This window comes from Carassius gibelio, chromosome A10 (genome assembly GCF_023724105.1).
Source record: "Carassius gibelio isolate Cgi1373 ecotype wild population from Czech Republic chromosome A10, carGib1.2-hapl.c, whole genome shotgun sequence".
Lineage (NCBI taxonomy): Eukaryota > Metazoa > Chordata > Actinopteri > Cypriniformes > Cyprinidae > Carassius > Carassius gibelio.
Window position 1 is genome coordinate 1,755,783 of NC_068380.1, and position 22,680 is coordinate 1,778,462.

A 22,680-nucleotide genomic window follows, 5' to 3' on the forward strand; every position below is an offset into this window, starting at 1 on the left:
TCCATGAATGGCTTTTTGACGTCGCTCACACGTCCACGCGCGTGACGTCACGTCCATTCACACGCGCTGATTTGACGGGAATTACTCGACTTCCGGCCGAGGAGCAACACAAGATACTTCCCTGCGGCGGCGGAGAGACAATAACAAAGCTATGGGAGAAATGTCCGGCTTCGAGGACAGACTGCAGTCGTACTCGTCCACACAGCTGCACGAACTGCTGGAGGACGATGGCAAGCTCCGGGAAATGGTCAGAGAGATGGAGGAGGTGAGTGAGCGCAGACGCGACAGCCATTAAACGCTCATTAAATCCCGGAAAGAGTGAGAGTTTGTGCTGACAGTCAGTGCAGATGAGTGACAGCTGCTCGGGCTTTCATTGCCTTGCTGCTGTCGCGTTTTGTGTTATTGTGTTGTATTCTGGGACCGAGACCTTTCACCTTTGACTACATCAGTATTGTTTTATATTGGAAAGTGTTGTTGACTGAAGGAGTGACTGGATAGTGCCAGACTTCAGAACGGAGGCGGTATATGAACTGCCCTTATAAAATAAAGACAAAAAACGACTGTGATATAAAGACTTTTTGTACGAACGACCTGCTTCTGTCAACCTCCTCTCGACTGATCAAGTTCAGCAGTTTCTTTGCTATATATATAGCAATGCTGATGATAATCAATAATATGATTATTAGTTGTTAGTGTTTCGTGTAATTTTTTAAAATCCTTTACCTTTTCCCACCTCTAAAAAAGTCAAAAATGCTTTTTAGATTAAACAAATTACTATACAATTAAATTTTATTTGTTTAATTGTAAATGATTATTATAATTATTTAAAAGTAAAAATTTACATATATTAAACACTGTGTGTTTAATATATATATATATATATATATATATATATATATATGTAATTCACTTCACAATAATTCACTTGGCCATTCTTGTAATCTCTTATTAAGCAGTACATTTTCTTAAATTATATTGTAATTATAGGTCCTTTTAGATGGTTTGATTCCCCCCCAATGTGCATGTGCTGCCTAAGTAATCTTGCTTTCTATTATTAAATAGTTAAAAAGTTCCTGGAAATAAACACTAATCATTAACTGTAAGTTTTCCATGCATCAAGAATGCACGAGTTTCCAGTCATACTGTATAACAATTTTGGTCATGTGTTTTTAAGGGGGAAAATGTAGCATCATGATGATTTGAATATTGGGGTATTAGGGAAATAAATTATTTGATCCAGGTGGCTGGAGTTTTGGCTGTGCTTTTTCTGGTTTCTGACTTCGCTGTTGTTGTCACAGATGCAGGAAATGCAGCAGAATAAAGAGCTGACGATCGCCAGTAACCGCAGCCTGGCGGAGCAGAACCTCAACCTGCAGCCTGAACTGGACCATCAGAAGATCCAGCTGACCAAACGCTACTGCTGTTTACAAGATCTGCACGAGTCCTACCAGCTCCGCGGGTCCACGCTAGGTCTGATATGAACTTACCACACTTCTCAAACCATTTCACAAATGTTTGTTGGGTTTCAAATGATAAATCAATAGATCAAGTGTTGTCCGGGTTTTGGCTTTGTTTTTCTATTGTGTTCATATTTGTTTAAGGATGACTGAAAAGTAGTTTGACAAATAGTGTCTAGGCATTGTACATAATCGACCAATCGTAGCATGTGAGAAGACAGGATTTGCAGAGAACTGCACACATGTCAGTGTTAAAAGATTGTATTTTGTTCTGTGTATTTATCCAGTTTTCTCCATGATGTATTTTAAGAATCTTGTGTTGTCAGAGTAAATTTAGCCGAGCAGAAGTTTTGAAAGTGAGTTTATCAGGGTCAGTAGGATACAGCAGAAAGACTAGAATTACACTGATACAAAGACTGCTTCAATAATTTCCAAAAGAAACTCTACACTGATGTAAACTTATCCTCATTATGTAAAACACCGTTATGGGCCTGCTTGATCACTATTTGGTACAGTTTTTCTATGAAAGCAATGCAAAATGCTCACAACACTGTCTCAATTGGGTCCTCTGCAGTGAATGGGTGCCGTCAGAATGAGAGTCCAAACAGCTGATAAAAACTTCACAAGTAATTCATTGGTACTCTCATTCATCGGGACTCTATTTGGAGTCTCATTCTGACGGCACCCATTCACTTCAGATGATCCTTTGATGAGCAAGTGATTTAGTGCTACATTTTTTCAAGTCTACAAACTCATGTTCTTCTTGAGTGGTCGGAGAGCACATTTTCAGCTAATTTAAATTTTTGGGTGAACTGTTCCTCCATGACCCATTATTATTTGAGCAGACTCATTAATCAAAATTGGCTTAAAATGCAAAATAACTATTTCTCAGACTACTGTCCAATTAGAGATTGCAATATTAATGTGACAGTCTTTCTAACTGCTAATGTAGCACAACTGGATGCCACTGACGAAATATTGACGTAATTTTACATATATTCATCTTTTAAACTGGATCTTTTTATCAGGAAACAGATCACTAGACACATTGTTGGCTCTTTTGCAAACCGAGGGAGCCAAGATCGAAGAAGAAACAGAGGTGACAACACTGTCCATGTTTTCAGAAATTCATAACTGATTTTTACACGACGAACAGTGTCCTAAGATTCCCCCTATGATTCGTAGAACATGGCTGATTCATTCTTGGATGGATCTGTGCCTCTGGACTGCTTCATTGATGACTACCAGAGCAAGAGGAAGCTGGCACATCTGAGGCGTGTGAAGATCGATAAACTACAGGAGATGGTGCTGAAGGGGGTTCATCTTCCTCAGGGTTCCTCTAATGATCCCTCACAACCTCAGGAGACCCATAACTTCACCGCACCTATCCAAAAAATAGCTAATGGTTCTCCAGCTCATGTAAGACCTGCACAGATATCTCAACCATCAGCCATGCCTTACAACCCTCAGAGCCTCGGTGCTCCTCTGCCAAACACGGTGCCATCATATTCCTGTCCATACCCACAAGCACTCCCTCAAGGACCCGGCGCTGGTCTTCCCCCGCAGGCAGGTTTCATAATGCAATGATGTTCTTCTGCCTGAGCCTTTCCACTAGAACGTGAAACGTGATGTCCTCCCTTTTTCTTTAGATGCACTTTGATCCTAAACAGGTTTGGGTTTCTGCAGTTCCACAGAATTAATTTCAGTTTGTTTGCATAACATAAGATGCATTAAGACGATTATGATTCAGAATCAAAAGTTTTAAGCTGAAAAGTAGTGTGTCTTTTAAACAATGGGGGTATTGCACTTCTCATGTAAATATCTAAATTTAATTGAAAATGATATTGAGATGGATTTGAAAATAGGTCCTTATGCACACATAAGACACTTTTACTGTGTACTTTTTATTTTGTGAGGAAAATATTGTCACTGTAACGATAACAGACAATATTGGAATTTTGGACTTCTGGTTTAAAAACTGACCAAAGATGCACTCCACCTGTTCCATGCGCGCTCTGTTAAGTGGTTTTGAATATAGTGGCTTTGTTGGACTTCATTTGATTTCATTCTAACATGAAATGTTTAAATACTCCTGTGGCATTAACAGACCGGCCTGACAGTAAGTCTGTTATAGAAAGACTTTCTTAGTGTGAATCAGACTTTAGTAAACAGTTTAGTTATCATAAACTGAAAAAAAAAAACTATCCTTAAATAGCTACTATACTTAATATAATAAAAATATTATATACCAGTAATTAGAATGCTGTTTACAACATTTCCGATATGTAAAGTGATCTATTTTGGCACTGCATTTCTGATGAAATCTTATCTTTGCAGAGAAGTGCAGGTACTTTGATCAAAGAACTGTCATGCTGGGTTGTGACAAGTCTTGTGCACGTTTTATATGAAGGATGTTATTATGCAAGTCTGTAAAGTTAGAGTAAAGTCACTTTCTGTACACTGATGTAAGTACAGGTAAAAGAAATCAAATGTGCCTTGCAACAGAACAAACGAGTGACGTTTAATGAAGAAAGCATTTATCCACACCGTCGCTGTGCTTTGATAAATCTTTGAAGCCATCTACAACTTAGTGTTTCTGAAGACGATTAATGGTGCAGAATCCTTTTGAACGGTTTTATCTGTAGTGTGGTAACCTGTAACACTCCTTATGTAAAGTACTGTACATTGTAGCTGTCTGATAAGTGGATATTGGTGACTAGATTTTTTTTAATGCTGATTAATAAATGCCTAAAGACAAAAGTGCAATGTCAGTATTTATTATTATATTCAAAACTTTTATTTATTCTTCTCCCTCTTCACCTTCTCCTTCGGGGGCGTCGACTCCCACCTCTTCGTAATCTTTCTCGAGAGCGGCTAAATCTTCACGGGCCTCTGTAAACTCGCCCTCCTCCATACCTTCTCCAACGTACCAGTGCACGAAGGCTCTCTTTGCATACATTAGATCGAACTTGTGATCTAGACGAGCCCAGGCCTCAGCGATGGCTGTGGTGTTGCTCAACATACAGACTGCCCTTTGAACTTTGGCCAGATCGCCTCCTGGAACCACAGCTGGCGGCTGGTAGTTTATACCAACCTGATAATGGTAAAAAGGCAAGGAACACACATTTTCACACCTAACAAACATCAAGCTAATATTTACAAACATTACTATTGTATGCTGTGTTGTATCATTATTCCACTCGTAATAGTTTTGCATGATGCTTTGCTTCCAATGTACAATTGAATTTAGAATAAACACATAGGCTGACCTTGAACCCTGTGGGACACCAGTCAACAAACTGAATGGTCCTCTTGGCCTTTATGCTTCTAATGGCAGCATTGATGTCCTTTGGAACCACATCTCCACGGTACAGCATACAGCAAGCCATGTACTTCCCGTGCCGAGGGTCGCACTTCACCATCTGATTGACTGGCTCAAAGCAGGAGTTGGTGATTTCCATGATGGACAGCTGCTCGTGGTATGCCTTCTCTGCGGAGATCACCGGGGCGTATGTGACCAGGGGGAAGTGGATGCGAGGGTACGGCACCAGGTTGGTTTGGAACTCTGTCAGATCGATGTTGAGAGCTCCGTCGAATCGCAGGGAGGCGGTGACCGATGACACAATCTGCCCAATGAGGCGGTTGAGGTTGGTGTACGTGGGCCGCTCTATGTCAAGGTTGTTTTGGCAGATATCATAGATGGCCTCGTTGTCCACCATGAAAGCACAGTCTGAGTGCTCCAGGGTGGTGTGTGTGGTCAGAATAGAATTGTAGGGCTCTACCACTGCGGTGGAAACCTCAAGAAAAATCCAAAAGGTCAACAGGTTTCAGGTCTTGAATTTCGGCACGGGATTGCGCATAATTCTACTGATTCATGCAGTTTCCACGCTTGTAACGTTTGAAATTCATGCAAATATTTGAACGTGAAAGACACTTGCGACAGAATTTCGGAATGTACCATTTGCACGTGCTTTTGAGTCATACAATTTTAAACATTCAAGTGCTTAATTCCGTACTTGCGCACTCTGTGCACTCACGCACATAGAGATGCATCTGAGAGCCCACGCCTTTGCGTAAATGGCTTAATACATACAAAATGCCTGTCAAAGTGCCCGTCTTGATTAGTATTCATGTAAATAGTCGATTTATTCTAAACATTGTTGGTATACAGTCTTTTACGTAAATGTTGAGACAGTTAAGAAAAAAAATTATGTGTAACAGTTTGATCCGGGCATGAGGTCTTAAAGAGAAATCAACCTAAATAAACCTATTTTAAAGTTAAATAGATTATTCTGTAAGTTAAAATAAATTCAATTCAGTGTTTGGAAGTTTCTTTTAAGTATCTTACTCACAATATAAATATGAATCAACAACATTATATATTGTAAAACACCAATACACTGGGTGACAAAACATTTAGGTTGGGTGATTGTAGTTTAAAAATGTCTAAAAAATAATAATCCTTGGATTTGTTTGCATTTTTGCTTTTTTGATCTTTAATCAAACTAATCATAATTTGATCTTCCAGTGAAACATCTTGACTGGTGAAAAAGGTACCTGAGGTGCAGGGTAAACTGCAAACTCGAGCTTAGCTTTCTTGCCATGATCAACAGACAGCCTCTCCATCAGCAGCGAAGCAAAACCCGAACCAGTTCCACCGCCAAAACTGTGGAAGATGAGGAATCCTTGTAGTCCAGTGCACTGGTCACACTAAAAACAAAAGACACTTACTATTAATTCATCTATAAATATGTAATTGCAATAAATGTTGTATATCAAAATAGAGAAAAATATCTCACCAGTTTGCGAACACGGTCAATTACCACATCTACTATTTCCTTGCCAGTGGTATAATGGCCTCTGGCGTAATTATTGGCAGCGTCCTCTTTCCCAGTTATCAGCTGCTCTGGGTGAAACAGCTGTCTATATGTTCCAGTTCGAACCTCATCTGAATAGGAAAAAAAGAGTAAGGTAAGGGTGCATACAAATCACAGTCCAGGGGCACCTAGATCAGACCAAAGCACACTTTAGAGTCAAGGGCTAATACAAAAGTAACACTGAGATGGTGAAAGTGGTCTCTATTTGACAGATTTTTGGAGAGGAACCGGGGCGGACTTAACCAAAAAACAAGGTAAATGGCCGCTTGGGGCCAAGGGGAATTGGGGGTCCAATCTGATATTGGTAAAACATATTTGGCAAACACTAGTTTGTATTTGTGTTCTGGAGAGCATTAAATGCTTACAGATCAAAACAAGCACTTTTGTCAAGTGCTGAGTTCTGCAAGCTTGCGAATCGTTATAACAATGTGTAAATACATGTAATTAAGAGATTCATTGTGCAGTGCTGTCAGCTTCATTGCTTAACAGAACGTCGTGAGATTGAGCAAACTCTCAGCAAACCCTACCATATGCCTTAAGAACACTTGGAATATGGAATGAGTTGCATAGGATAATTTCATGAAATTTGAATCATTTTTTTAAAAAGATTGAAAAAGGTTACAATTCATTAAATGGACAAGTGCAAACATTCTTTTGCAATCCGAAAAAATAATAATAAGGTAGCCTAAGATGGCTTTAGAACAGTATTGAGTTGACCAACTATTTACTTGAGTTGTAAACAGGTAAATAAACTATAAACTACGAGAGAGAGAGAGAGAGAGAGAGAGAGCAAGCGAAATGAGGGTTAGGCGTGCAGAGCACATAGTTATTGTGTTGGGGGCCCATACCTGAAATTTGCTTAGGGCCCCAAGTCCGCCCCCGAAGAGGAAGGTTTCAAAAAAATTAGAGGCCGATGATGTCAGCAGAAAACTTGATGTTAGCCATCATTTATACAAAAAAGTTGTTACACTAGCGTTAACTGTAGTATGGTATTTCGACATTCTTATAAAAGAATTGCAGTGTAAATGCATCCTGACCAACGACGGTGGGTTCGAGGTCCACGAACACAGTTCTGGGCACACTTTTCCCGGCGCCGGTCTCGTTGAAGAAAGTCCTGAAGGACTGATCTCCGCCGGAGGTGGTCTGGTCGGTGGGCATGCGCCCGTCCGGCTGCATTCCGTGCTCCAGACAGTACAGCTCCCAGCAAGCGTTACCGATCTGAACTCCCGCCTGACCCACGTGAATGGAGATACACTCGCGCTAAAAAAAAATAAAATAAAAAGTAAGTCGAATTAAGACCATTTGCAACGTCAAAACGTGTATTATTTTTAGCTGCTCGTTTAATTTGTTGTTAATTTGTAATAATCACGATATTTATAATATAAACCTCATACATCTGGAAAAAAAAACACCGACCGTTAGTCGGCCAACCGCTCTGCTAGTTTAACTTTTTCAGATACTGACAAATTTACTTACCATTTTATAGATTTAATATTAAGATATTTAATGTAAATGCGAGATAGATACGTAAGCCTTCGAATTTACACTGGAAATTTGATTAATTTTACTTTATATTTTCTCCTGATTTCGCCGCAAAGAAAGAAAACATTGTCTGTGCCGATGATATCGTTTTTTAAATTAATTCGAAGGCTTTTATATGTTAGTGGAATCTGACCCCGCCCACCTTATCGGTTATTGGCTTATCTTCTGAAACTAATTATAATATAAATGTCAGTCACTTGTTGAAGGATTATTATTGGTCCACATGTAAAATATTTAAAATGTAATCTTAATATAATGGGAATTTATTTAAGTTATGATAAATAGAAATATTTCCCTGGTGTTTTTTTTTACCAGCGCTGCCGAATTGTAGATGTGTAATATATTTATCAATTAAATATCGTGCAATAAAAAAAAAGTGGTATGTCACAGATGTAAACAACTATCCAAGTGAATGATTGCAGAACAATATCAAGGATTTGTTGTCATGCATCGTTTCAGAATGACGCTATGTGTTTTATTTATTACTTCAGCAAACGTGTTGTCTCTTCATCAGTGAGTGACCGGAACTGATGTTAAAAGTTATATTTGGTTAAAGAGTGTTTTAAATGTGCACATTTTTATTCACTAATCTGAGAATAAAGTGCATTTAAGAAAATACACTATGTTGATGAGTTAATGTTTATTTGTAACACTAGAGGACGCACTTGCATCATATTTGACCGAGGTCGAAATGCAGTGACGGTCAATAGACACAATGACATTGATTTTACACACTTCGGTTAACAACAAAGCCACTGATGAAAAAATTCCACTGATGTATTACATTATGGCAGGTTATTGCCGTTGATTCATTTACTTTTCATTACTATCACGATGATAGTATTTATTCTACTGCTTTTATTTTATACTGATAATGAAAAATAATTTAACAAATTGTACTCATTATTTAAGTCTTAAAATAAAGGATTTGATGTTGAAAAATGCTTAATTGTCATTAAATTACTATTTTTTTAAATCATATTAATTATAATTAAATTCATTTTTATAATTGTATAGATAGATAGATAGAATGATTAAAAACACTTAATTATATATATATATATATATATATATATATATATATATATATATATATATATATATATATATATATATATATATATATATATATATATATGTGTGTGTGTGTGTGTATGTAAAACTTTTATTTTTTTAACCATTTAATTTTGTCATGAGATATAAGGGGACACGGGGCTCGTGCTATTACACAATTAAGACAAAAACGCAAATGAAGAAAAAAAAATATCATGTTTAATCGTAAACCTGTTAGATGCTTACATTTATTTAAACGTATTACCACAATTGATCATTAAAAATTACTATCTTATAATACCATGAGACGTTTATCTTTAAAGCCCAAACATTATGTATTTTAAATAAGAACTCGCACGCAACTAAGTGGGCGTTGCGCAATTTTGCATTATGCAAATAAGAGGGCGGGTTTGTGGCAGCGATGACGTGACGTAAGGTCCAGCCTTGCGGAGAGAGCGCAACAAACATGGCGACAGAGCGGAGTGGACAGGGGTGTCTTCTAACTTTCATCGTGTTCCTCTGGAGCTCTGTCGGCGGGCGGACGGAGACGTCAAGCCCCGACTCCAGCAGTCAGATCCTGGGCATGCGGCTAGAGAGGAGCGGCAAAGCGGCCAGCACGACGGAGGACGGGCTCATCCAGGTAACAGAGGAGAGCAACGTCGTGCTCAGGTTTTATGGGCTGCACCTGAGCCCGGACACAGCATCCCACATCAGGTTCACAGAGTATGTGGATACGGAGGACAGTGACGAGTTAAACAGGACTTGTGAGGATTTCACCAAAGACCTGAGCATCAGCACCTTCATGAACGTGAGCAACAGAGGGACGTCAGGTCTGGTGAGTGTGTATGTGAAGCCACTGCGTAAGAGTGAACGAGAAAAGATCTACAGCCTATGTGTCAGGCAGGGTTTGGGAGACAAATGGGTCCAGCTGGGTGAAAGCGATGGAAGATTGTTAGTCATAGAGGAGAAAGAATCTTTTCTACCTCTTTGGTTCCAAATCATCCTTATTATAGGTTTGCTGATGCTGTCCGGCATGTTCAGTGGGCTCAACCTGGGGCTCATGGCATTGGATCCAATGGAGCTTCGCATTGTACAAAGCTGTGGAACTAATAAGGAAAAGAAATATGCGCGAAAAATTGAACCCATTCGAAGCAAGGGCAACTATCTGCTTTGCTCTTTATTGTTGGGTAACGTGCTGGTCAACACAACTTTAACAATCCTGCTAGATGATTTGATTGGGTCGGGGTTGGGAGCCGTAGTGGCATCTACTGTTGGCATTGTCATATTTGGTGAAATTGTGCCACAAGCTCTGTGCTCGCGTCACGGTTTGGCTGTAGGTGCCAACACCATCATGTTGACCAAATTTTTCATGCTCCTGACCTTCCCATTATCATTCCCCGTCAGTAAGCTCTTGGATTGCGTTCTTGGGCAGGAAATCGGCACCGTCTACAACCGCGAGAAGTTGTTGGAGATGCTGAGGGTCACCGAACCCTACAACGACCTGGTCAAAGAAGAACTGAACATCATACAAGGGGCACTGGAACTCCGAACCAAGACGGTTGAGAATGTGATGACGCCTCTGAGCAACTGCTTCATGATTCACATTGACACCGTGCTCGACTTTAATACCATGTCTGAGATCATGGAAAGCGGCTACACGCGGATTCCCGTGTACGATACCGAGCTCTCCAACATCGTGGACGTCCTGTACGTCAAAGACCTGGCCTTCGTTGACCCCGACGACTGCACGACGCTTAAAACGGTCACTAAGTTCTACAACCACCCGGTGCATTTCGTCTTCCACGACACTAAGCTGGATGCCATGTTGGAGGAGTTTAAGAAAGGTTAGTGGATTTGAAAGTTTAAAAACAACCTGCTGTGCTCACAGGAAGCAAAGGCTGTGGCTCGTGCGGTTGTTTTCATCCTCATATTGATTCTGATGGGTGCTCAGACTCCCCCTGAGAGCCGAATCAATAACCATATGCTCCCTGTATCAACCTCCAATCAATATGAAGCTCTTCTAGAAAAGACAGAGGTATCCCATGCTGACAAAAGCACCTGATGCTCTTAAAAAATACACACCATCATCTGTCCATCAGAGTTTGCACAATCACTCTGATGTTCGACCACTTTTACCTTCAGATTTGGGGCCGTAACACCATAGAAATTTAGGGAGACGCGTTTCCCTCAATATTCAGATTAGTACTCGTTAATGTTCATCCATTAGAGATGTTTGATTGAAGATGAGTTATATGGGTGGTGTTTTAAAATGAATGGTGGTTTGAAGTTCATCCCACTGTATTGTTCCTCTCTCAATCGCTGCAGCACTACAGAGGGACAAAAGCAATGTGACAGGCACTGTATTGTCCAGAATGTCAACTCAAGACATTGCTTTTGCTGCATTTGATGATACATTTGTAGAAACTATTTAAATCCTATTCGAATTTATTTGTTTAAAACGAGCTCAACTGAGATATGAATGTATGGAAAATGAGCTTATGAGAATGCAAATAATTAAATGTGGGTGGTTTGCTAAATGCTGATCCCTCAGGAACACTGGAGTGTATTTCAGCGAGAAAATATTAGCTCTTTTCTTAAGCAGACTGCTTGTCTGATGCTTTTTGCATTATTAAATATGACTTGATCTTGCTCTAAATCCCTGTATTTAATGGGGAAAAAATGCATGATATCATTTTAGTCATTCAAAAATGTGAACATTGTGAATGTTTTTTTTTTTTAGAAGCCTAAAATTGGCCAATTTTGAAAATACACATTTTAATGCCTGACTTTGACTTGTATTTTAAATATAGTTCAAAACTTTAGTGGGGGAAAACATGCATTAGCATATAACAAAAGAATAATAATAATTGGTTTTCGGTGTTGATCAGAACTTCTGTATTAGTCCTTCCATTTATTTTGGTTCAGATTCTAGCATTAAGTGTCGTACGATTCAATATATTATAGTTTTTGTCCAGAAGTGTTGATTGTGTGGTGTTTCCAGATTCCCTTTGATTGACGTCAAAGTGTCTTTACTCCATCCTTCCCTTTTTCTTTTCTTTTTCTAATCCCAGACTGTAATTTCGCTCTCCTAAGCTCTTTGAGCTCTAAGTTTAGTAGCACTTCTGATCTGATCTGATTGACTCTTTTGGCTATAAACATGAAGCCCTATGGTCCAGTATTGCTTAATTGGTTATGATTGATCTGGCCCCTCAGATAAAACAAGATGATGAATAATTCATGGGGTTTTCAGACTGCAGTGATTAATACAGCTCATTAATATGCATGTCCATGCAGTGCTTCCATAGGAATATGGTTTGAATTATTACCCACTCAGTGGGTTTCCTAGCCTGGTGTGAACTAAAACTTAATAACCATTAAACTGCCATTCAGTTTGCAATTACAACACTTAGAACATTTACTTCCCTTTTTTCCCAGTGTTCAATATGTTTAGTCTGAGATCTTTGGCTCTGTCCACAGGTAAATCCCACCTGGCCATCGTTCAGAAGGTGAATAATGAGGGCGAAGGAGATCCGTTCTACGAGGTCCTGGGTCTGGTCACGCTGGAGGACGTCATCGAGGAGATCATCAAATCTGAGATCCTGGACGAGTCTGATCTTTACAGTACATTTGTGATAGTTATTTTCTTGCTTGTTTACTAGTCTAGACATGAGATTACCCATGGAAATGTAATTGATGTATTAATTGGTTCGGTTTATTGATCTAGGCTTTCCCAAAAGCATCATGATCTTAAGTAGATCTTTGAGATTATTGGTGCCAATTAGGGATGTAACGATGCATGCCGAGCCAGTTGAAAATCGATAAAAAAACGGTTGAGTCGGTGGAGATGTTAAATGAATTGCGACAAGTTCTCTTAGGAGAACTTTCTTCAGAAAAGTTTAGATGGTATTTTCTTTTCATATTACCTCTGTAAATTGCATATTGAAGTATTTTCTTTGTTTACAACAGCACTGCTTTTCCATAAGCGCCATCTACTGGCAGAGAGTGAATTTGTGTTCTCATTCAGCCCATCTGCTGTTTTTGTTTTGTGCTAATATAATTTATACAGTGTAGCTTCACAAAGCTGAAGTCACACCATTCTGTTTCTGCTTCAATTTCATTTTGAAATATTTCATTAGTTTAAATCAACAGCTGCTCATTGGGAATGTATGCAGCATCGAATTGCCTCTAATTTCAATTGGAATGAGCAGAGGCAACGCCTTAGTTTGTTTATATGAAGTGATTTATTTTATCTGTATTTTTTTTTTTTTTTAATTTGAGATTTTCATTTATACGACACCTATTCTATTATATGACACCTTTTCATTTATAATTTGTATTTAAAAAAAAATAGTGAGAAAATCGTATCGTGAATTGTAACGCATCACGAGTTGAATGATTCCTTATATGTCTAGTGAAACCTGACCTTATGATGCTTTTGGGAAACAAGCTGAGCATTGGTTGAGAGATTAAGAATTTTTTTTGCCTTCTAGCTGACAATAGTAACAGAAAGAAAGTGGATCCCAACAAGAACAAGAGGGACTTTTCTGCTTTCAAACATGAGAGTGAATCCAAATCCAAGATATCGCCTCAACTAATGCTAGCAGCGCATCGTTTCCTCGCTACTGGTGAGTTCATTATCACCTCTCTCTCTCTTTGAGCATTTGTCATTGCAGATAACGGCTGATTTTTGTTGTTGCCCATCTTTCCACAGAGGTGAGCCTTTTCTGTCCACTCCAGATTTCGGACAAGGTCTTACTGCGAATCCTCAAGCACCCGGATGTCATTCAGGAGATTAAGTTCAATGAGAACGACAAGCGCTCGCAACAGCACTATTTATATCAGCGTGGAAAACCTGCCGACTTTTTCATCCTTATCCTTCAGGTGAGTAAATCTGACTGGTTGGCCTGCGTGGAGAATACAGCTTTGAACATCTCTCCTGCATGTGTGTGTTATTAAATATTTCGATGGGTTTGAGAATGCTGTCAGCTGCCAGTAAAAGTGCCTTTAAGTCAAATCAGAAAGTGGGCTAATTCCTTCAGCAATCAGTCACATGTTAATTGAGCTTGCTAAGGCAAACATCACTATCACGATTGCTTAAATTACTATTGCTTCTCGAGGATGTCTGTGCTAATACTTATAATAGATTCAAAAATAAATGTGTATATATCAAATTATAAGAGAACTAAAACATGCTGTTTAAAAATAGGATGATTTATAGTTAACATTAATCAGTTATCAGTGGACAATGGATTTTTACAGCATTTATTAATCTAGGTTAATTTATACTATAATTTGTTTGATCATAATACATTATCTAATGCTAATTTATACAACTAGAAATCTATTTATAAATGTATGCATTTATAAATATATAAAAAATGTTTTAGTGTATATATAGAAATTATCTTAAACCTAGATTATTAAAAAAATATTGAAGGAATGATCTGCAGTGCTGCTAGTTTGGGGATTTTGTCACCAAACTTGTGACACTGCACCACAAAACCAATCTTAAGTGTCAGTTTTTCGACATTGAGATTTATACATCATCTGAAAGCTGAATAAATAATCTTTCCATTTATGTATGGTTTTGGTACAATATTTGGCCGAGATAAAACAATTTGAAAATCTGGAATCTGAGGGTGCAAAATAAATAAAATACTGAGAAAATCGCCTTTCAAGTTGTCCAAATGAACCTTTAGCAATGCATATTACTAATCAAAAATTAAGTTTTTATATATATACGGTAGGAAATTTACCAAACATCTTCATGGAACATGATCTTTACTCAGTATCCTAATTATTTTTGGCATAAAAGAACGATTTATAATTTATGGCTATTGCTAAATATTAACCCCAGCGACTTAAAACTGGCTTTGTGATCCGGGGTCACATTTATCAACTTTCTTATTACTGCTGTGACTTTTAATGATGATTCGTGACAAGCTATTATGGATTTATTGTTTTATTAAAAAAAACACTGCGTATCAACACCCTGATAACCATTCAGAAATCCCTGTCACTCTTGTAGTGATTTTCATTTAAAACAAACATGTCTTATTATAAAAATATAACCTTTTTAATAATGAACTGTCTGGTACTGTTTTACTGCATGCAAGAGCTTGGATGAGTTGAGAGAAGGAGAAAAGGTCAGAGCAGTTTCCTGTTTCCCAGGGCTGGTTACCCCTCACCATACATCTATCCACAAATATCTCTGTCTGCCTGGCTGTAATTGGTCAGAATTTTGAGTAGAGGATTAGATGAGTCCAAAAATAGACCAGATTTTTCTGAAGAAAACATGTGTTGTTTTCCTGTGAAAAACTCACAGCCATGATGACGGTGTTGTGAATGGTTTCCAGGGCATTGCGACGTAGTTACTCGGTTGTTTTAAGTGGATTCTATTTATGCACATTCATTGATTTATGTTATTATGTCTTTGTTTTTGTCAAACAGTAGGGTAACTGCGAATGTCTTTCCAGCAATGATTTTGTTAACAACGTTATTTTTTTAACAGTTAGTGATTTGAACATCAGTTAAATTAATAATGAATTAAATATACGCATTTCTTCTGGAAACTAATGCTCAAATAACATAGAATTTGCGCCATCTTGAGGAGTCTGAAATAGATATTGCTCCCTCAGGACAGATACTTTTTTTCAATCACGCATCCGAAACTTTCGTTATAAAAGAAATTCGGATCCTGTTCCATCTTCGCATCCGTAGCAAGCATTTTGAGAGGTTGAGAGATGTCTGACAAGTTGATCGGCTGCTTCCTGCAGCACAAAGCACTGTATTGGTCCTTGCACACTGAGGTCACGGAAATTGGTGTTGTTCTTTTTAATATGTGGCTCAAATATCGCTAGCAAAGCATCAAACAGAGCCACTGACATCCCGAGTTTAACTTTGAATTGCCCGGGACAATCTCGCAGCACCTTCACACGGAGTTGAAACTCTCCTTAGATTAGATGATGGATCCAGTATTTCTTCTTTCTTTCTTCTCTTTTTAAGAAGAGCAAGACCAACAAAATCATCCTCACTGCTAGAAGACTCCATTTTGTACGGTTTTGCTAATTTTTTTGCAACAGATTATATGCATCAGACTCAGTGTGCAAGGAAATTTTAGGATAATTAACATGAAAAAACACTTAAGGACCAGAGGGTAAAGTGGTTATCAAAGTATTGGAATACGGTTGCTAAGTGCTTTCTTACTGCCCCTCTGTAGTCATCTTTAGATGTGACTTGGGTCCATTCTTAAATTTTATTAAAATATATATTTTTGTGTGTGTGTGTGCTATCAAATCAATTAATCGCATACAAAGAAAAAGTACACACACATATTTAAGAAATATTTACGTATGTGTGAATATATATAATTTTTTTTTTTTTTTATATACACACATGTATGTACATATGTATCCATGTACATCACAATTAATCGATTTGACAGCCCTACTATTTTTTTTTTTTTTTTTTTTTGTCTGTTTTATTGTTTGCCAAGCAAAAATTATATGTCTGATCACTTGAAGTAACAGTGCACCTCTCTGCACAGTTTGAGGCATCGTTCATATTCTTACACTGTCAGGAAAAAAAAAGGTACAAAAGCTTTAGGAGGTACCTTTACAAAAATATGTACCATTTAGATGCTAATATGCATCCTTTAGGAATAAATAGGTGACCGTTTGGCTCTTTTTCTGAGAATGCAGCATAGAATAAAATATGCAGAGGTTTAATGCTTAGTAATTTGAATGGTTGAGCATTAGTAATGCTTGCCTTAGCAAGTACCACTGGTTGCTGGTTAGCATTTTCAACCTTTTTGTAGTGGCGTATTTTGAGATTGGCAGCTCGTTGGTGCCCGTCAGCCAGACGTTTAGCTCGAAGAGGCCCTGCATCAGACAGGCCTGCCCTTCACTAATTGATCCCTCTTACATAAGAAAGGGATCCTGATCATAGCAGCTCTAATCCCACCCCCTTTCTGCCAGAAACACACACACACACACACACACACAATTGAATGCACAACCAATCAAAGCTGTGCTCTGTCCATGCCCTCTTTTTCTGAAACCGTCCAATCAGAGGCGAGATTGATGGAAAGACTCTTGGATGTCTGTGCTACAGAAAGCTGATAATGCATATATAGATATTGACTCATATTTGAACTCGAAGTAGGATCAACACAATAGCGTGACCTTTAACTATAGAACTATATTTAACTATTATACTTTCCAGTCATCTGATTTGAATATTTGTGCGGCAGCTTACTAAGCATCAAGGTCAAGGTAGAACGAGCTGTGATAGGTCACCGGGCCGATGTGGCGCACAGGCCCCCGGGGATCAGTAAATCAGATTTGCTGTGTGCTCGGTGCGGGGTCAGCCAGGAGAAGGCTAACACTTTCAGAACCTCAGTGTGAGAGAGTTTATCACAGTCGTAATCATCCCCGCGGCACAATGTCATACGGAGCACAAACAGCATGTGTCAGGGAACGTTACATCACACTGGACATCAAACCGCATGTCTGCTTAAATAAATCAAACTCCTGCGGCTTATTTACAAATGCTCATTTTGCGGAATACATCTGCCTTTATTTTAAGTTTCAAAATGAGTTCAAATGTAATAGATAATCTATTATATTTATGAAATTATTAAACTGCATTTTCAAAAAGAAAAAAAACCAAATTAATTATAGTATCTATAATATACAACATATATGTATTAAAAAACAACAATAATTGTGTGTTGTTTTGATTGGTTTATTTGAAAATTTCTTATGCCCTCTATTTAAATAAAAACATAAAAAAGTAAAAAGATTTTACTTATATAGAAATGGTATTAATATTTTTTTTTTATATTAGTGTAATCAAATTACAATTTGTTAACATCTGTTAAATAGCAAAGGACTTATCTTATCTAATTAAGATAAATATGTTTTATATTTAAATAGTTATAATTATAAATATAATTTCTTATATATTTTTTTACTGTTTCACTTTTATTTTACTTATATTATTATTATTTACTTATTTATTTTTTCAGATGGTTGCAGTTATTTTTTTCAATAGCCAAAAGCCAGTTTGGCAAATTAAATACCAAATAAACATCTTGTTTATGCACACTTTCCTTCTTTCTTGTTTGTTGCTTAAAGATAAAAAAATATTGGAAATCGGTATCGGAATCGGCCAGTTTGCTTGTAAAAAATCGGTATCGGAATCGGCCATGAAAAATCATGATCGTGCATCCCTAATATATACACACATACATAAAAATATTTTAGATGTAATATTTTAGGACATGCATGATTATGTTACGTCTTCTGGTTTTAGTAAATTTAGTTTTAGCTATTGATGTGTGATGATCTGTTTGAAGTACTTTTCTTATTATTATCAATGTTAAAAATAGTTTTTGCTGCTTAATATTTTTGTTGAACTGATGTATTTTTTTTCAAGATTCTTTGAATATTAAGTTCGAAAGAATGGCATTTATTTGAAATGGAAATCTTTGGTAACCTTATAAATGCCTTTACTGTCACTTTGGATCAATTGAATCCATCCTTGCTATATAAAAGTATAATTTCTTTAACAAAATAATAATTCTGAAACCAAACTTCTGACTGGTGCTGTGTATAATTGTGGAGATTTGTTTAGTACTACTAGAAATAATAGTATTTCTGTCAATAATTAGTTTGGCTCTGGTTTGCTGTTGTAACAAAAAGCAGCAAAGTTGGCGAGCTTTGTTTGTGTTTGGAGTGTCTACCTGAATATAGACACCAGAGCAGAGGAGACTCCGATAGAGTGACAGGATCCGTGTGTCATGCAATCCGAGCACCGCGGATCCGGTTACCGTTTTCTGAAAATGAGAGGAAAGGTTGACTCTCTATTGGGATGGAAAACGGGGCAAATATGATGCCTGAGACCTTGGAAAATGTATGTGTATGCTCGAATGTGGTTTCAAACTACTGAAGTCCTGACCTCACAGTTTCGGTTGGGTTTTGTGTCATTCGTCTTTAATTATGGAGACGCAACAGGTTGTTCTTCAAGGAAACCGGTTAAGATTTCAAAATAAGATGTTTTGTTTTTAAAGTTATTTAAGAACAAACCAGTGGGGGTTCTTGAGGTCTCTTGAAGGACAACACGTAAAAGCTACGTAGGTTTTATTAGCAATGTATTTATTTGATTACATTTGCATTTTATTAGGAGTTGGCAGCTCTCATTTATTCGTTTGCAAATTATTCTTGAAATATATATACAACAGTATGTTTAAGACTGGCTTTTCTAATTAATGAAACTAATTAACTCACACCTGTCTTTCAGGGTCGGGTGGAAGTTGAGGCTGGAAATGAGAATATGATGTTTGAAACAGGGCCTTTCTCTTATTATGGAGTCATGGCACTGTCTACACCATGCCTGGGTGAGTATTTTACCTCGCTTCTTTATCAAAAAAGTGTGAAACAATCCCAACTAAAGAAATCCATCCAAAAAAAAAATATAATTTCTGTTATTATTTACTCACCCATGTGTCAAAAACTGTATCTTTTAATGGAGGCTTGAAAGCTTCTCAGTCATTGTAACTCCATGGAAAAGAGCGGCCAGCAAAGTTTCAGATGAGTGAATGCTGACAGAATTGTGTAATATGTAATCGTTTTCTGAATAAGACAGTTTTATGGTAACAATGACTGTTGATATGTTGGGTGCCCAGCCTTAGTTTAACTAATGGATCTTGTCAGCGCCTCTCAGTGCACTTTGTCATGATCTGTCAATGTAAGTTTAGTCTTTTGTATTGTATAATCACAATTTGGCTGCAGGACGTCTGCTGGACGAGTGTCACTAATAATGCAGTCTGATTCTGTTCTTCACCTCCAGCTGCAGTCCATTCATGTGCCAAACATCACATCTATGTGCTTAGCATGTGTCTGTGTGGCTGTGTGTGCTTTGAGAAACACTGCGTAAGAGACGAGGGCATGTACTCACCCTCATGTCCTTCCAAAGCTCGGATTTTCTTTCAACGTTGAGAGCTTAAAGGAGATGTTTTGCAGAATGTCCAAGCCGATTTTTCCCTACATATTGCGAATGGATGGGGATTAATTTAGTCCAAAGTCTCTTTCAAGGAAAGTCTGTTCACCCGGTGGCCATATTTGTAAAGCCTCCAGATAGCTAAAACAAGACCAAGTCCTATCTAAATGTATGTGGGAATCCTGAAAACGGTCTAATGAACTCACAAATAAATTACATATTTGAAAACCGTGACATAATCTGAACTGGACTGCCCCATGAATGGTGTTTCTAATGCTTAAATGGCATTAAAAAAGCTTCTCAGGCTAGACCAGCCAATGCGTATGCACAGTTATAATGCGCTGATAACTACATATGAGCATTGGCTCAGTGGCTTGTCTAGTCTCAGGTTTTGGGAACCGGAGCTTCTAACAGCTGCTGCAGTGACGCAATTACTTTATTAATCAGTGATTGGCTCTTTCATTTAGAAGGCGGGACCATTCCACCATATTGCGCCTTGCAGTTGTTCCCATTCATAAATTATAGGAGTGAACAATCTTGGTATTTCTATAGTCTTTGTTTTATACTTGCCAAAAAAAACCACCTTAAAACTGCTTCCAGGGGCTAATTTATTTATATATTTATAAAATTATCTTCCAAATCAAATTTATGCTTGCATTCAATCAAAACATTCAAATTTGATGCACTTAGGCAAACACGAACTAACTAAATTTACATTTTTGACAAAAAACTAGCCACAACTAGTCTTGAGGCACCAAGTTAAAATGTTTGCATGTGTAATAGTTATTTGAGAGCTATGACAGAGAATCTTTCTTTGAGTAATTGAGTATTATTCCATTGAATAATATTGATTGATACAGTTAAGCGCCTATAAACTAATATTTGATGTTTTTGACTTAAAACTTAGAACAACGGCTGCACGATTAATCAAATACGATTTGCCATTTGTATTTCATCAGTAAAGCTGGTTCTGTGATTAGTATTAAATCTCCATCACGTGCTTTCAGATGGAGCAGCATTTACTACACATGCTTATTGCATTATTATATACTTTATTATAATAAAAATGATAAGACAAACTCTGATAAGCCATATATTGTCATAGTTGTGTGTTTTATTAGTCTCGTCGAATTAATGAAAGCAGTTAAATCTTCTGTTTGTTCAGCTGCAGCGATGCATATGTGAGTCATATTTGAAGTTTCAGCATGAGCGTGCCCTCTGGCCTTCGGCTGGAGATTTACTGCTAGTGTAAGACTCTGTAGGTCTGAATTCTTCATTAATAATTACTTTTTAATCAATTTTTGCTGTTACTCAAAATTATGGTTTGGATTTAAAAGAGATATTTAGACCAAGTATATATAAACCACTTTTATGGTGTTTTGATTCTTTTTGAAGCCTATTGGCAATGTGAAGACCATTTTATTTGTATGGAAAAGAGCAGCTTAGACATTCTGCAAAACGTCTATATTTGGGTTTCACTAAAGGAGGAAAGTCATACAGGTTTGGAGCGATAGCGGCAAGTTTTGGGTGAAATATAGCCTACCTTTTAACAGCACCAGAATGTGTTGTACTTTCAAAGGCAAAGTTAATAGCAAAGTATTACCCCTTCAAAGAAAATATGATATCCCGTAGTGTTTTATAATGAGGGATTTGTGCTGGTGCTGAAGCAGCTCTCGGCAGGATGTTGATGCGTGGCGTGTTTAAAGAGCTTCTCTGTCTCTCCTCTCCCCCCGTCCTCCTCAGCTGTCACCCCCCCTCTTTCTCTTTCCGTGGTGTCGCCTCGTCCGCGCCGCCTTTCGCTTAAGAGGTTTTCTCTGTTCTCGCGTTTCCCAGGTAAATGCCCTGCATGCTGGGTGCTAACTCAGGGATGTAGGGGTAGCTAACAGGGGGTCAGTGTGGGACAGGAGCTAGTTTAAAATGAAAAAATAACCTTTATCATGCTATGACCTGTTGTCCAGCAAGTTCACATTTTATGTATTTATTTACAGTAATGCAAAGCCAATTGCAGGCATTGTATGTAAAGTAATAAAAATACATTTAAGTTCTGCATAGAATATTAATAGAAATTAGTTCCAGTCGATTAAAAATGCACATGCAAAAAAAAATAAAATAGTAGGAAATATTCAGTATTTTCCAGTTACATAGTGCTCGCGTTCATTTCAAAACATTCAAACTTGACTTAAATTAGCCACAAGAATTGCAAATATAAAATTTGACAATTTCAGCAGACAATTTTCAGTAAATAATGACATGCATTTATTTTATTAATTTTTTTCTTCTCACACAGAATGATTGTTTGCATTCAGAGGAGCTGAAATAAAGCATATGGCTATAGCACTTAACTTTTATGGTATATTCATGGTTCTTTTTAGTCCTTTCAAGTTACAAAAATCACTATAAAAGTAAAAAAAACTGGCTGAAATTTTATTTGATTTATATTTTATTTTAATTAGTAATACAAAGCTCTGTTTCAAAACCTAGACACAATTTTAGGCATCGTCTTGTATTATAATCAAATACATTTTATTACTGTGTAAAATATTGATAGAAAATAGTTCCATCTTTCATCCAGTATTTGGGTGCATAAAGTATTTATTTGTTTTAGTTTTGAGTTGTTAGCTTTGTTGTGAGCGTTAGCTCAAATGCATGATGTGGCATGTGACATATAAACACTGATTTAAATGAGTGTTATTAAAATGAAAGCTTGCTGGACTGGGTGCCTCTTGAGCTCAGTCTTTGAAGAGCTCTTC

The 22,680-nt window shown here is 37.5% G+C and overlaps 3 protein-coding genes across 4 annotated transcripts in view; 2 read left to right on the forward strand and 1 right to left on the reverse strand.

Annotated features, from left to right (window-relative positions):
• The first annotated feature begins 72 nt into the window (after positions 1–72).
• Positions 73–4,217, forward strand: LOC128020777 (vacuolar protein sorting-associated protein 37B-like). Its single transcript, XM_052607442.1, has 4 exons — positions 73–265; positions 1,299–1,470; positions 2,486–2,556; positions 2,643–4,217. Exons 1-4 carry the CDS (start codon positions 152–154, stop codon positions 3,042–3,044), a joined length of 759 nt encoding a protein of 252 aa, XP_052463402.1. The 5' UTR covers positions 73–151; the 3' UTR covers positions 3,045–4,217.
• The window catches only part of LOC128020776 (tubulin alpha chain, testis-specific-like), a 25,581-nt gene continuing 6,858 nt past the window's right edge, over positions 3,958–22,680 (reverse strand). The window contains exons 2-6 of the mRNA XM_052607441.1: positions 7,372–7,594; positions 6,257–6,405; positions 6,015–6,167; positions 4,727–5,254; positions 3,958–4,551 (exon numbers count right to left, since the gene is read on the reverse strand). Of these exons, the coding sequence (XP_052463401.1) occupies positions 4,258–4,551; positions 4,727–5,254; positions 6,015–6,167; positions 6,257–6,405; positions 7,372–7,594 (1,347 nt within the window). The 3' untranslated portion in view covers positions 3,958–4,257. The remainder of the gene's footprint in view (positions 4,552–4,726; positions 5,255–6,014; positions 6,168–6,256; positions 6,406–7,371; positions 7,595–22,680) is intronic.
• Positions 9,362–22,680, forward strand: part of LOC128020774 (metal transporter CNNM4) — a 20,081-nt gene continuing 6,762 nt past the window's right edge. The window contains exons 1-6 of one of the 2 annotated variants that reach the window (XM_052607436.1): positions 9,362–10,773; positions 12,407–12,550; positions 13,420–13,554; positions 13,641–13,810; positions 19,232–19,328; positions 21,674–21,763. In XM_052607436.1, the coding sequence (XP_052463396.1) occupies positions 9,396–10,773; positions 12,407–12,550; positions 13,420–13,554; positions 13,641–13,810; positions 19,232–19,328; positions 21,674–21,763 (2,014 nt within the window). In that variant the 5' untranslated portion in view covers positions 9,362–9,395. The remainder of the gene's footprint in view (positions 10,774–12,406; positions 12,551–13,419; positions 13,555–13,640; positions 13,811–19,231; positions 19,329–21,673; positions 21,764–22,680) is intronic. The other variant, XM_052607435.1, reaches the window with a different exon arrangement.

Coding starts and splice junctions, on each gene's coding strand:
- LOC128020777 (XM_052607442.1), top strand. CDS start 152: ATGGGAGAAATGTCCGGCTTCGAGGACAGACTGCAGTCGTACTCGTCC. Junction 266..1,298: donor TGGTCAGAGAGATGGAGGAG/GTGAGTGAGCGC, acceptor TTGTTGTCACAG/ATGCAGGAAATGCAGCAGAA. Junction 2,557..2,642: donor AGATCGAAGAAGAAACAGAG/GTGACAACACTG, acceptor TATGATTCGTAG/AACATGGCTGATTCATTCTT.